This window comes from Nycticebus coucang, chromosome 2 (assembly GCF_027406575.1).
Source record: "Nycticebus coucang isolate mNycCou1 chromosome 2, mNycCou1.pri, whole genome shotgun sequence".
Lineage (NCBI taxonomy): Eukaryota > Metazoa > Chordata > Mammalia > Primates > Lorisidae > Nycticebus > Nycticebus coucang.
In genome coordinates, this window is record NC_069781.1 from 4,874,080 (window position 1) to 4,888,321 (window position 14,242).

The 14,242-nt window shown below is 49.9% G+C and overlaps 1 protein-coding gene across 5 annotated transcripts in view; it reads left to right on the plus strand.

Moving 5' to 3' along the window:
- Positions 1–3,373, plus strand: part of AK8 (adenylate kinase 8) — a 144,418-nt gene extending 141,045 nt beyond the window's left edge. The window contains exons 11-12 of one of the 5 annotated variants that reach the window (XM_053571745.1): positions 1,226–1,306; positions 2,944–3,370. In XM_053571745.1, coding sequence (XP_053427720.1) covers positions 1,226–1,306; positions 2,944–3,181 — 319 coding nt within the window. In that variant the 3' untranslated portion in view covers positions 3,182–3,370. Of the gene's footprint in view, positions 1–1,225; positions 1,307–2,943 lie in introns of those variants that run through there. The other 4 variants (XM_053571740.1, XM_053571754.1, XM_053571767.1 and 1 more) reach the window with 4 other exon arrangements.
- The last annotated feature ends 10,869 nt before the right edge of the window (positions 3,374–14,242 follow it).

Genomic DNA, 14,242 nt, shown 5'->3' on the forward strand with positions numbered 1-14,242 from the left:
AAGAAAGCATTTTATTGCTCCCGAAATGTGGAGGTTGGGGCTAAACCACTTGAACCAGGGATCGTGGAGACGTACTCCCAGATGCTCCCATCGGGAAGTCCTGAGCTCTAAGAAGTGAACACTTCTCTTTTCAGCTCGGTTCTGATTTGGGCTTATTCACCTTGCCTCTTTGCGAAAGGCAAAGTAAGAAAGAACAAACAACCTCATCTCCCCAGTGAGGGCCCCCCCGGGAAGGAAGAGAACCCAGTGATACTGATGACTCACATGAGCTGCCATGTCTGAGCACCAAGTCTGCAAGAACCCCCCCGCTGAGCTTGTCACACACTTTATTCCATTACATCTTCAACACGAGGAAAGTATTATTAGCCTCATTTTATAGTTGGAGAAACTGAGCCTGACAGAGGTTGGGTAAGTGGTCCAAGGTCACACAGCAAGTGCATAGTGGAAGTGAGAGTCTAAGCCAAGCCTGGTGACTCCAGAGAACACACTGTCCTCCTGCAGCTCACCTGAACAACGGCCCCAGGGAGTCCCCTCCTCAGGAGTGATGGGGGCTGGGAGCTGTCCCTGAATCTGAGGAGCTGAGAGCATCCTCAGCAGGGAGCCCTCCCGGCCCACATCTATCCCTGGTGAACCCCAACTTGGTTTTCCTGGGGCCCCTGAGCAATGGCTCCCAGTGGCTCCAACAGGGGGAATGACTCTGGTCTGGGCTGATGAGAGTCCAGCCCCGGCTCCCTCCAGGTGACCACAGTGCTTATTCTTAATTGTCCCTGAAATGTAATTCATAGAGGTAGCCAAGTGATGACACAAACAGGTCAAAGCCATTGAGTTTCTCCCGGCTCCTGAGGGGACACCCACACCACACAGGGCCACATGGGAGCACCACGGTCAGCCAGGAGGCAGCAATGGTCCAGAGCCTTCTCTGCGGTCTCTGAGGGAGGGAGCAGGCGAGGCAGGGTGGGCAAGTCGCGGTACGCTTAGCTGGGCAGTCTGAGTAATTTTGGTGGGCTCTGGCCGTAGGGGTGGCCTGCCATTGCCTGTTCCCTGGCGCTGGGCTGATTTAGGGCAGGGCAAACATTGGCCTGTGGTGTGAGAGTCAGACGAAGCTGTGCTTGGGGATGTGACCTCTCACTCTGCGAATTAGCCTGGGAGGGGCCGTCTCCCGGGGATGCCAAACCGTCACAAAATACAGATGAAAAGCATAATTAATGTGATTCTTTTCCTGTAGGGTGTTTTTCCTGAATGTGCCCTTTGACTCTATCATTGAGCGACTAACTCTGAGAAGAACTGATCCAGTTACCGGAGAAAGGTGTGTGCTGGGCTCCTGGAGGTCGGTCCTCCCAGAGCTGCCAGGACCAAATGGGGAGCCTTCTCCTGACTGCCCGATGCCGTGGTGGAACCAGCACAGGAATGACATTAGTGGCCACGGAAAGAAGACTTTAGAAATGGGCTTTATCCACTTGGCTCCTCCTGGCAGTGTCTATTGACCCTCTGCCTAGAAAAGTGACCAGGAAATTAGTGTGTAAAGCACTACAGCAGCACACTGGCAAAACGTCCACCCACTCTAACCTGGGGTCAGAAGCTTCACCCCAGCCTGCAAAATGGCTGTTAGGCTGGTGTCACCTGTGCATTTCCCTGGGCCTTTGCTTGAGCCATGATGCATCCCAGAGGTGGCTTTTGCACAAACACATCCCCAGGGGTACAGCCGCCTTTGAACCTTCCCATAGTTACAGCAGGCAAATTCCTGCAGTCTTCCCAAGTATAATCATTGCATTCATGTTGACATGCAACTGAAAATCCCCACGATCACAGGCAGGCATGTCCATCTTCCCTGCTAACCAGGGCCACACTTCTTCTTCTTCTTCTTTTTCTGGAGACAGAGTCTCACTTTGTCACCCTTGATAGAGTGCTGTGGCATCACAGCTCACAGCAACCTCAAACTCTTGGGCTTAAGTGATTCTTTTGCCTCAGCCTCCCAAGTAGCTGGAACTATAGATGCCTGCCACAATGCCCAGCTATTTTTTTTTTTTTTTGTAGAGACAGAGTCTCACTTTATGGCCCTCGGTAGAATGCCGTGGCTTCACACAGCTCACAGCAACCTCCAACTCCCGGGCTTAAGCAATTCTCTTGCCTCAGCCTCCTGAGTTAGCTGGGACTACAGGCGCCCGCCACAACGCCCAGCTATTTTTTGCTTGCAGTTTTTCCAGGGCCGGGTTTGAACCCGTCACCCTCAGTATATGGGGCTGGTGCCTTACTGACTGAGCCACAGGCGCCGCCCCCAGCTATTTTTTTTTTATTGTTGTTGGAGTTGTCATTGTTGCTTTAGCTGGCCCAGGCTAGGTTCGAACCCACCAGCCTCAGTGTATGTGGCTGGTGCTGTAACCACTGTGCTACGGGAACCGAGGCTAAGGGCCACATTTCTTTTTTTTTTTTTGAGACAGAACCTGGGGTCTCCCCAACAGTGACTGTCTGTGGTACTTCTGTCACCTCCACTGACAGCTGTCCTTGTAATCTCCTACTCCCCCGACCTGACTAAGCTGTGTAAGCAGTGTCAACGTCTGTCTTGCTTACCATGCCATCATCAACAGCAGATATCACACCAGCCTGAGAGGAGACGCTTTGTAGATACTGTGTGGAAGGACAAAAAAGAGGAAGAAGGAAAGAGGGAGAGAGAGAACTAAATTTGACACTTGATTCCTCACTGATTCTGTCCTCCTGTCATCTCTCTCTAGCCCTCTCCCTGAGCAGGGGCCACATACTGGATCTCGGTAGCTCCAGGGCCCAGTCAGGGGTGTGCACACAGCCAGTGCACCATCAATGCTCAGTGGTGGTGGTGGTGGTGGTGACCAGGGCACACCAACTTGGTCAGCAGTAGGACAGAGGGTCTCTTTCTTCCTGCTCTCGGGGCCAGACCACAGGTCACCTGTCTTCCCTCCTCCCTTGTAGGTACCACCTCATGTACAAGCCACCTCCGACCATAGAGATCCAGGCTCGTCTCATGCAGAACCCAAAGGATTCTGAAGAGCAGGTCAGGCTCAAAATGGATCTGTACTACAGGAACTCTGCGGATCTGGAGCAGTTCTATGGGCAGGCCCTCACCCTCAACGGGGACCAGGACCCGTACACAGTCTTCGAATACATAGAGAGTGGGATCACTAATCCCCTGCCCCAAAGAGTCTCCTGATGGGTTCCGAGCATTCCCCAAGGAGACAAGTTAACCCACCACATCCCCGCTCTCTACCAATCTCTACCAGACCAATAAAGAGTGCTGGGTACATTCTCATGTGTCCTAAAGGTGAGGTAGCCGGAAGGTGGGCTTGTTTTGGGATCTGGGAACACAGGACAGGTGATGCCCAGGGAGGTGCTAAGGTAGAGAGCTTCAGACTGGCCTTCTGGGGCGAGTCACGCACCAACACACGTGTGTCCTTGGACAAGTCACATAAGCTCAGGCCTTTCCTTCCTCCCAACAAGATAAGGGTAATGATAGTAGCCAGGGTGCTGTGGGATCAACATAGAGCTCTTAGCACAGTGCCTGGACTCAGTGAGCACCCAACACCCAGCTTAACAACACTACTGTCTCTAGAGCAGCACCACGCAGCGGGAGTCTCAGGAATGGTGGGCTGTCACTGGCTGCAGGGGGCTATTGAGCACTTGAAGTGTGGCTCGTGCTACTGAGGAGAGGATTTTAAAATTGTATATAATTTTCAAAAATTTATTTTTATTTGTTGAGACAGAGTCTCAAGCTGTCTCCCTTGGTAGAGTGCGTCACAGCTCACAGAAACCTCCAACTCTTAGGCTTACATGATTCTCTTGCCTCAGCCTCCCGAGCAGCTGGGACTACAGGCGCCCACCTGGCTATTTTTTTTTGGGGGGGGGTTGCAGTTGTCATTGTTGTTTATCAGGCCTGGGCCAGGTTCAAACCCGCCACCCTTGGTGTATGTGGCTGGCATCCTAGCCGACTGAGCTACGGACGCCGCCTAATTTTCACAAATTTAAATTGAAGTAGGCACACGCACCTAGTGGCCGCCATACTGGACAGTGCTGTTCTGACAGACTTAGCTGTTTCTTCTGACATGCTTGCTTTAGGTTCCACAGAATGGAAAGAAGTTGTCCCTCTGGGATCTGCAGTGCCCTTAGGGCCCAGGAGCAGACACCAGAGGAACAGTGACCCAGGAGACTAACGGAGCCACTGTCCCTCTTCCCTGCACCTCCACCCCAGCCCTCCCACTGTGTCCTTCTTCCTTTCTAACCATCTTCATTAGGTAGGTTCTTGGGTATCCCCTTAGCAACGCAAAAGGATACTGAAGCTGCAGGAGGGGACCTGACTTGCCTCAGGTCAGCTGGATTCACAGCTAGACCTGAACCTAGTGCTGTGGGCACCACCAGTCTCTGCCCACAGGGCTCCAGCAGCTGGGCTAAAAGGGGCTTTAATCATTAGGCCCAGACTCCCTGAGCTTTTCAGAGCCCCGCCAGCAAAGATCTGGCCCTGACCCCAGTAACCTTGCCGGTCAGCAGCTTCTGTGTGCTGAGCCTCCTGGGCAGGTCCCCTTGCTTCTGCCCTGGTCACGGGTGGGATGAGCCTGGGGCCTGCCTGTCCCAGTAGGCCTCATGGGCCTGGGCCCTCTCTCTTGCACGTTCCCCTCTGCTCACCAGCTCAGCCTCCCACCCATCTTCCTGCCCTGCTCAACTAGTGGGTGCCACCCCTGCCCAAGCTCCACCTCTTCCCAAAGCCCCCTAGGGCAGAAGGTGCCTACCATCAAACTTCTGACCATGTGACCTGCTCAGTTAGCCTCCAGTCAGCCCTGAGGGCACCAGTTGCAGGGTGTAAATGCTCAGTGCTGGGTGATGAAGCTCCGCTCCCTTGTATGGTTCCCCCCATCTTAGGCTGGAGAAAACTGCAGGCAGTGAAGATGCCAGCACCCACCTGGCCCGGCCATCACGACCCTCTGGGGCTCTCCCCCTTCTGGGTGCTGGAGAATTCAGCCACAGTGAAATGGCATTTGGATGTAAACCCTTAGCCAAAGATGTCAAAGAACACGAATTTATTCACTGAGCATATTAATGCTTACTCAGTCCTACTGTACACTAGGATTCCTCCTGGTCCCCCTGCCACCTCCCCCTCAGGGCAGGTGTGCCCTCTCTGCACTGAGCTTGGTATGTGTGGCACTCTGAGGCAAGTGGTGACCCTGGCACATCATTGGTGTGGAGCCAATGACCTGGTTCTGCATGCTGCTGGGTGACCTTAGGAAAGTTACTTAACTTCTCTGGGTCCTTGTAAAATGAGAGTAAAAGTGGTATTTGCCTCTTAGGTGTGTTGTGAGGTTAAATGAGTTAAGACATGTAAAGGCTGGAAGTAGGGCATGCCTGGCACATATGCTCGGGAACTGTCATTATCAGCCTCCTGCCATTATTATGGTTGGCTGTGAAGTCAGCGCAGTTTTTGTCCCTCAGAGAAGATAACCGACCTGCCCACAGCCATCTGTGGCAGTGGCAGTGAGGGGACAGGATCCGCACACAGCCTTGGACCGCAGAGAGCAGGGTTAGTCCGACTGCTGGGACTCCTCCCGAGCTCCACATGAGGATGGCGCGGGCACCTGCCGTCCCCCCGTCGCCGTCGGGGTCGCAGAGGGCATCCTCGCAGGCGAAATCCCTGCCCTCCCTGCTGCCCGGCCAGGCCTGGCCGCGGGCAGCTGCAGGAAGCCTGCTCCCTGGAGAGGCGCCCCTGCGACAAACGTCGCGCCCTCGGAAGCCTCGTGGGCTCAGGGGTCCCTCTAATCGCCCAGGCGAACAGCGTCACGGGCTCCCGGGAGAGGGGGAGAAGGAGGCTCTGGTCCTCGGAGCCCTGGCTGCGGCCTCGGGCGCCGGCCCTGCCGGAGGGACCAGCGTCCAGTCCCAGCCCGGCGACTGGTCTCGGGCGTCCCGGGCCAGAGGACCAACGTCTCGGTGATTGACAGAGCGCGTTGTGCTTGAAGGCCACCGCCAAGGTCTAGTCCGTAACGTGGACTTGCCAGAGAACACGGTCATGACGGTCGCCCCACGGCCCATTCTCAACCTCCTCAGTCGTTAATTGTCACCACAAACCCTCCGCTCCGCCCGGCGCACCGCCCTGCCCACGTCTGGGCCGCCCCCCACCTGCCCCGGCCGCAGCGAGCGACCCGGGCACACCCGACGCAGCTGGCCAAGCAGGGGTTCGGAGAGAGCGCGAAGGCCGCGGTCAGCTCTGCGCTGGCGGGGAGGACGGCGAGTTCGGGGCAGCCCCGCCAGGAAAGTTAATCTGCAGAAAACCGCGCGCGAGCGCATGCGCACCTCCCTCGCGCGCGTGTGGACTGCGGGCCTACTGTGTGCCCAGCATCGGGGACAGAGCGGGGCGGGGGGAGACAACAAACTTCTCCCTCACGTGTGAGGCTTACACTTTACAAAGAAGATGAGAGACATCAGACCAAGGCCGCGTGACTCCTGACGTCCCTGGGACCCATCTCTGCCGCGGATCCACCAAACACCCGCACACGCTCCCGACACCCTCACCTCGCTTGCCCGGGGGCGGGGCGGGGGGCCAGCAGGGCGCGTGCGCGGTCTGCAGGTGCGCCCGGGAGCAGGTGGGCGGAACCCACAGACTCGCGGGAGGTCCCTGGGGCGGGATGGGGCGCTGAGTTCTAAAGACATACAGGTTCAGAAGCTCCAAGAGATCACCTGACTGGACCATGGAACGCGCTTTTACCTTCAAAAATAGAAACATACTTATATTGTAAATATTTTTATTATTAAAATGTTCCTTTTAAGAATTCCAAATAAGGGCGGCGCCTGTGGCTCAGTGAGCAGGGCGCCGGCCCCATATGCCAAGGGTGGCGGGTTCAAGTTCAAACCCAGCCCCGGCCAAACTGCAACAAAAAAATAGCCGGCATTGTGGCCGGCGCCTGTAGTCCCAGCTGCTTGGGAGGCTGAGGCAAGAGAATCGCGTAAGCCCGGGGGTTAAAGGTTGCTGTGAGCCGTGTGACGGACGTCATGACACTCTACCCGAGGGCGATACAGTGAGACTCTGTATCTACAAAAAAAAAGAATTCCAAATAATACTACAACAGATTCACATCACGTGGGAAGTGAAACTCCCATCCCCACTCCAATAAACCCTTAATGTCATTCACTAGGGGTGCTCACAGATCACAGTTAAAAGTTTGGTAAGCTTGTTCCTGTGGCTGGCTGGCTGTTCAACACAATCACATGTTTACTCCTCTGTAACCTGCTTTTTTTTTTTTTTTTTTGGAGCAAGGTTTCACTCTGTGGTCTGGGCTAGAATGCTGTATTGTCAACCTCAAATTCCTGACTCAAGCAATCCTCCTGCTGCAGCCTCCTGAGTAGCTGGGATTATAGGCACTTACCACAAAGCCCAGCTATTTTTTTTCTTTTTTTATGAGACAGAGTCTCAAGCTGTTACCCTGGGTAGAGTGCCATGGTGACATAGCTTGAAGAGCCCAGCACGGAAACCTAACCCGCGGTGGGGGTCGGGGTGAGGGGTGGGGGCGGGGAAGGAATGTGGTGTAGGGAAGACCCACTCATACAAACCTGAGAAAGGCCAAACAGCTGCGGTTTACAGAAGACCATTTTTCTTCTCTAGTTCTAAATGAGTAATTGAACTTGTGTCTTCTGCGAATGTCAGCATCTTATCTCAAGACTGTTTGTAACATAGCAACCACAGGTTTTTTTTTGCAACCAGAAAAAATAGTTTTTAACAAACTTTATAGTAACTCTTTAATTGCTGGGAGGAGAGGGTTTTAGCTGCAAGTGGGTTATGTACACTGCAATGTTAACTAACTCCCACCTAGAGATGTTAAGGGCAGTGGGAGACATAGGGGATATAAGAGAGAGAGAAGGTAAAAAGGCTAGTGGGGGGGGGGGGGCGGCAGAGTGGGTCTTTCACCAGGGCCGAGAGATTCTCAGCAGCCACCCCCTGAGTGAAAGTTGGCCCCTGAGCCCCAGCCACAACCAGTGAGGGCCCACCCTTCTGAATCTCATAGCCTCCAGGCGGGGCCAGTCCCGGATAGAGCCAGCCAATCCTAAACCTCCTAAGTTACCTCCGGCCCTGTGCCAACTAACCCCACAACTCGGTCCAGGTTTCCCCAGGAAATTTCCCCTGCGTTTTATTACAACCCAAAATGCATCATGCCAAAGAGTGTAAAACCCGCCATCATTTCTGTCTCGGGGTCGTCTTCCTCTAAGCAGAGTTCTGCCGGAGGTACGGCCCGAGCCTGCTTGAATAAAGTCACTCCATTGTTTTTTGCATGTGTGTCTGGTGATCTCTCAGTGGTGGAATTTAGTCTTAACAAGCTCACAGCCTCCAACTCTCAGGCTCAAGCGATCCTCTTGCCTCAGTTTTTCTATTTTTTTTTTTTTTTTTTGGTAGAGACAGAGTCTCGCTGTACCGCCCTCGGGTAGAGTGCCATGGCGTCACACGGCTCACAGCAACCTCCAATTCCTGGGCTTAAGCGATTCTCTTGCCTCAGCCTCCGGAGTAGCTGGGACTACAGGCGCCCGCCACAACGCCTGGCTATTTTTTGGTTGCAGTTTGGCCGGGGCTGAGGTATGAACCCGCCACCCTCGGCATATGGGGCCGGCGCCCCACTCACTGAGCCACAGGTTATTTATTATTTTATTATTATTATTTGCAGTTTTTTGGCGGGGGCTGGGTTTGAACCCGCTACCTCTGGCATATGGTGCCAGCGCCCTACTCCTTTGAGCCACAGGCGCGGCCCAGTTTTTCTATTTTAGTAGAGACAGGGTCTCGTTCTTGCTCAGGCTGGTCTTGAACTTATGAGCTCAAGCAATCCACCCATCTTGGCCTCCCAGAGTGCTAGGATTACAGGCGTGAGCCACCGATGCCTGGCCCCCAGCTATTTTTTTAATTTTGTGTGGAGATGAAGTCTTTCCTTTGTTTAGGCTGGTGTCTTTAAACTCCTTGCCTCAAGCAATCCTACTGCCTCAGCCTCCTGAACCGCTAGGATTATAGGCATGAACCACCACACCTGGCCTGAGTATAGTTCTTATGTTTTTTCTTTTCTTTTTTTTGAGGCAGAGTTTCACTTTGTTGCCCTCGGTAGGGCGCTCTGACATCACAGCTCACAGCAACCTCCAGCTCTTGGGCTTAGGCGATTCTCTTGCCTCAGCCTCCAGAGTAGCTGGAACTACAGGCGCCCGCCACAATGCCTGGCTCTTTTGTTGTTGCAGTTTGGCCAGTGACAGGTTCGAACCTGCCACCCTCAGTATATGGGGCCGGCGCCCTACTCACTGAGCCACAGACGCCACCCCTTATGTTGTTTCTTACCACTTTTTTTTGGCTAGATGCTGTGGCTTGCACCTGTAATCCTAGCACTTCGGGAGGCTGAGCCAGGAGGATTGCTTGAGCTCAGGAGTTGAGGCCATTGTGGGCAATGGCAAGATCCTATCTCTAGCCAGATGTGGTGGTATGTGCCTGTGATCCCAGCTACTCAAGAGGCTGAGGCAGGAGGATGTCTTGAACCCAGGAGTTTGAGGTTGCTGAGCTGTGATGATACTGTAACAGGGCAGCACAATGAGACTGTCTCAATAAAAAAAAAAAAAAAAATCTGCCCCCCCCCAAATTAGTAAATGATACAATATCGCTGACAATAGGCACAGTATTGTTCAGATCTACCAATTTCATTCATCTTCCAACTCTTCACGAGTTTGACTATTTTAGAAACCTCATACGAGTGGAATCATGGTGTATTTGTCCTTCTGTATTTGGCTTATTTCGTTTAGCTTAAGGTCTTTGATACATCCTGAATTTGCATATTCAGGGAGGTAAAAGAAGATAAAGGCTTTTACAGGGGAGAAAAACGAGAAGCATTACATAATTATTTTGAGATAATTATCTTTGGCTACAAAGATGAATAACAAGGGTGACATCAGGCCAAGGCTGGCAGGCAAATGTCCTTGCAGAAGTATTCTAGTGTGAGGCTGTGACAGCCTTTGCTGAGGTTGTGGTTTCTGCAGTCTTTTGTGATGGTTTTGTTATCAGGCATATAAGCATGGCTTTCCTCAGCTCCACTTGTCAGGTTATTTTTTTCTTTATCTTTTAAATATTAGCGACTCCATTTTGATTCTGACAACTTTTACAATATCACGTTTGCTTTATGTAGTCAGCTTTTACTGCTTTCCTGGGCTTCCTTCTACCTTCTAATACCCCTTAGAATTTCCTTTAGTGCTGGTCTGTGGTAATGAATTACATTTTTATTTGTCTGAAAATGTATTTTTATTGTTAAAGACATTTTTGCAGAATTCAGAATGCCAGGTTGGTATTTTCTTTCAGCATTTTGAAGGCGCAGTTCCAGTCTTCCCACTTTCATTTCTATTGGGAAGTGAGCCGTCACGTCTTACCGCTACTCCTTTTAAGGTAACTTGTCTTTTGTCCTTCATTTTTTTCTCTTTGATTTTCAGCAGCTTTACTATGTGATTGTGTGCGCTTTTCATTTTCTTTCTCCTGTTTGGTGTTCATAAAGCTTCATGAATTTCTAGTTAAGTTTTGGAAAATTCTGAGCTATCGCTTTAAAGTATTTGTTTTGCCTCTTTCTCTCCTTCTGGGATTCCTATTACATTTATTTTATTTTTTCTTCCTGTTGTATTCTTTTTACCTCTTATGCTCTTTCCTGCACTTTGGCATTTTTTGTTTGTTTTTTTTTCTCTACCCAAACATAATTTTGGATATTTTCTTCTTTTTCTGTAAAAGGCCAGATAGTAAACATCGTAGGCTTTGTGAGCCATGTATGGCTTCTGTTGTTGCCACAGCAGCTGCCTTTGATACCTCTACAAATGCAAAAAATCCCAAACTTGTCTTTTATTCTCCTGAAGATATTAAACATGACTAAAGTCCACGTATGATAACATAATTCGGATCACCTGTCAATTTATTTTTTTGTTTTAAAAACAAATCATTTTGCCTTCTTGAGGGTCTAGTTATTATAGTTTTGGCCTGGCTATATCTATATCTATATCTATATCTATATCCATCTATCTATCTATATATATATATTTTTTTTTTTTTTAAGAGAGAGTCTCACTTTGTCGCCCTTAGTGGAGTGCTGTGGCATCACAGCTCACAGCAACCTCCAGCTCTTGGGCTTAGGCGATTCTCTTGCCTCAGCCTCCTGAGTAGCTGGGACTACAGGTGCCCGCCACAACGCCCGGCTATATTTTGTTGCAGTTTGGCCGGGACTGGGTTTGAACCCACCACCCTCGGCATATGGGGCTGGTGCCCTACTCGCTGAGCCATGGTGCCACCCAGGCCTGGCACCAAGATTACATGTCAAAAATAGTAATTTGAGCCTTAGGACAGCCTCTTTCTTCAAAAGAAAACAGTGAGAAGTATTGATCCACCTGGACTACCTTACCCCAACCTTAAGGCTCAAAGTGGTCTGAATTGGGGCTTCCATTCCGGGGGAAATCTGTCTATTTTTAGTTACCTTTACTTTTTTGTTTGTTTGTTTTGTAGAGACAGAGTCTCACTTTACCGCTTTCAGTAGAGTGCCATGATGTCACAGGACTCACAGCAACCTCTAGCTCTTGGGCTTCCACGATTCTCCTGCCTCAGCCTCCTGAGCAGCTGGGACTACAGGTGCCTGCCACAACGCCCGGCTATTTTTTGGTTGCAGTTCAGCAGGGGCTGGGTTTGAACCCGCCACCCTCGGTACATGGGGCCGGCGCCCCACTCACTGAGCCACAGGCGCTGCCCCAGTTACCTTTACTTTTAAGGTGTCGTCGTCCTCCAATTCCTAACCTAAAAGGGGGCAGTTTGCCAGGGCATCTCCTTTCTTGTGAGCAAATAGTATCCAATTTTTGTTCCTGTTGTGAAACAACTTCAAAAGCCCTGCTCAGTCTTTTTGCCTCCCATCTGCCCCTTCTGGTACTGGTGGCTGTGTCTAGGGAAACAAATCAACCTCCAATGCCCAGTTCACCTCTTTGAGAGTCCTCCTTCTCCCAGGAATTGGCCCTCTCATTCTTCACTGACTATTCAGTCTCTGACACTTTCAAATTTATTTTTAAAATTTCGTCTAGTATTCCTGGTTGTTCTCTGCAGGAGTATTTGTCTGAATTATACATTCGTCATTGCAGAAATCCCTGCAATTGGTATTTCATTTAAATCGTCTCAGAGTACCACAGATGCTTTGGCCTTTTTTGAAGCTTCTTATTCAATAAACTTCAAGTGATGGGTTGAATTAAGATCAAGTTTCCCCGATAGAGAGAAGGACTTGCTTCATTTCACTTGAAGGTGAATTTTATTTATTTTTTTAAACTTTACTTCATTTACTTTATTTTTTGTTGTTTTTGCAGTTTGGCTGGGGCCAGGTTCGAATCCACCACCCTTGGTATATGGGGCCGACGCCCTAGTCACTGATCCACAGGCACCACCCTTGAAGGTGAATTTTAGAGGAAGAATGAAATAAGACAGATTTAAGAATGAAAAAGAACCCATTATAGTGGTCTACCACTATAATTGTATCCTTAGAAAATAATGAATTTAAAGTTAAAAATCCTATCTTAATAAAGTTAAATGTAAACTGGTGGAGAGATGTTAACACCCTCAGATAAGACTGGTGTATACACACACACACATGCGCACACACAGACAGACCGGTACATAAAGCGTCTAAACAGGTCCATAATCCATACAGGCCACTGGCAGGTACCACAGAAGAGGCAGGAGAAGTTACAATTCATTTCTGGACCAACAATTTTGAAATCACAGACCACTAGATCAGCAGTATGAACACCAGCCAAGAATGCATTAGAAATGGCAATTCTTGGACCAGGCATAGTGGCTCACTCCTGAATCCCAGTGCTCTGGGAACCCAAGGTAGGATCACTTGAGACCAGGAGTTCAAAACCAGCCTGGGTGACAGCGAGACCCTGTCTCTACAAAAAAAATTTTTTTTAATTAGTCATGTGTGGTGAAGCATACGTCTAGTTCCAGCTACTCAGGAGGCTGAGGCAGGAGGATCACTTGAGCCCCAGAGTTTGAGGCTGCAGTGAGCTACGATCCTGCCACTGCACTCTAGCCTGGGTGACAGAGCAAGATCTCTGTGTGGTGAGGCTCTGCCCAGACCTGTTGTAACAAGTCTTTTGGGTCATTCTGACGTGCATGGATGAACCACGGGTGCAGACACTACTGCTACCGTAGACACAGGTAACTTATCCACACAAAACACTGGTGCGTTCTCCAGTCATTTTACAAATAGTACGTAACACTAGTTGAGATACTTTCCACTGTCACTTTCCTCCCCAAATACTACGTAGCTGACATTGCTAAGAATATGTGATCTGATATACTACTGATCTCTATTAATTCCCCTCAAATTTCTCATACTTTTCCTGACATAGTGATTGAATGAGGTAGTTCTTTGGGCATTTCCCTAACACTTATCTGTCCTGCTCTGCCCATGCCTGGACATTGCTTAGCCTTTTGGGGGTTCTCAGGCATGAAGAGACTTCTAAGCCTTGCTACAAACCATGTGAGCCCCATAAACAGACACACAGTAAACAAATAATTATTTATTTCAAATAAAAAAATGGCCAAAATAACAATACTAATGGCTCTGCATACAAAAAACAACATGTTCAAGGTTATTTCACTTTTACAAAACTGCCATTATGTACAGCACTGGATGTTCACAGCAGCTTTATACTGGACTCTAAGTACTAGAATTGTATGAGCAACCGAGGGGAATCCATAATGGGAAGCTAAACACCAATGGTCTTTCATCAGCTGGACAAATGACCAACCAGCTAATAAAGAAAAAGACCTGTTACCCTTGCATTAGTAATAACTAAGAGCTGTATACTGACAAACCACCACCCTCTCAACATTTCTACTTCATCTTCTTGATAATGTTCCCCACTTCAAACTTTCACCCCAGAAACCTAAGCTCTAATATTAGATAAAAGCTCAGGAGACTAATACATTATCTTCAAGACTAGAAGGTTAAATAGTGCTAAGGACGTGGTACAGTTGCATTCACCCAAGTTGAATCTGATTCAAACTGAGTTCAAACCCAAGACAGACTCAGCCCTCTCCCAGTATTAGTGGCTTTGCAGTGTTGAACACGTTTCATCCTGAAGAGGGAAGTCGCTCCCTCACTCGTGGCATGAGCACCACCTATCCTGTGCAAGGCACTGTTTACATCAGGTGCCGCAGGAATGAGATGAGACAACTCCTGCCCTTGAGGAGCTTACAATCTAA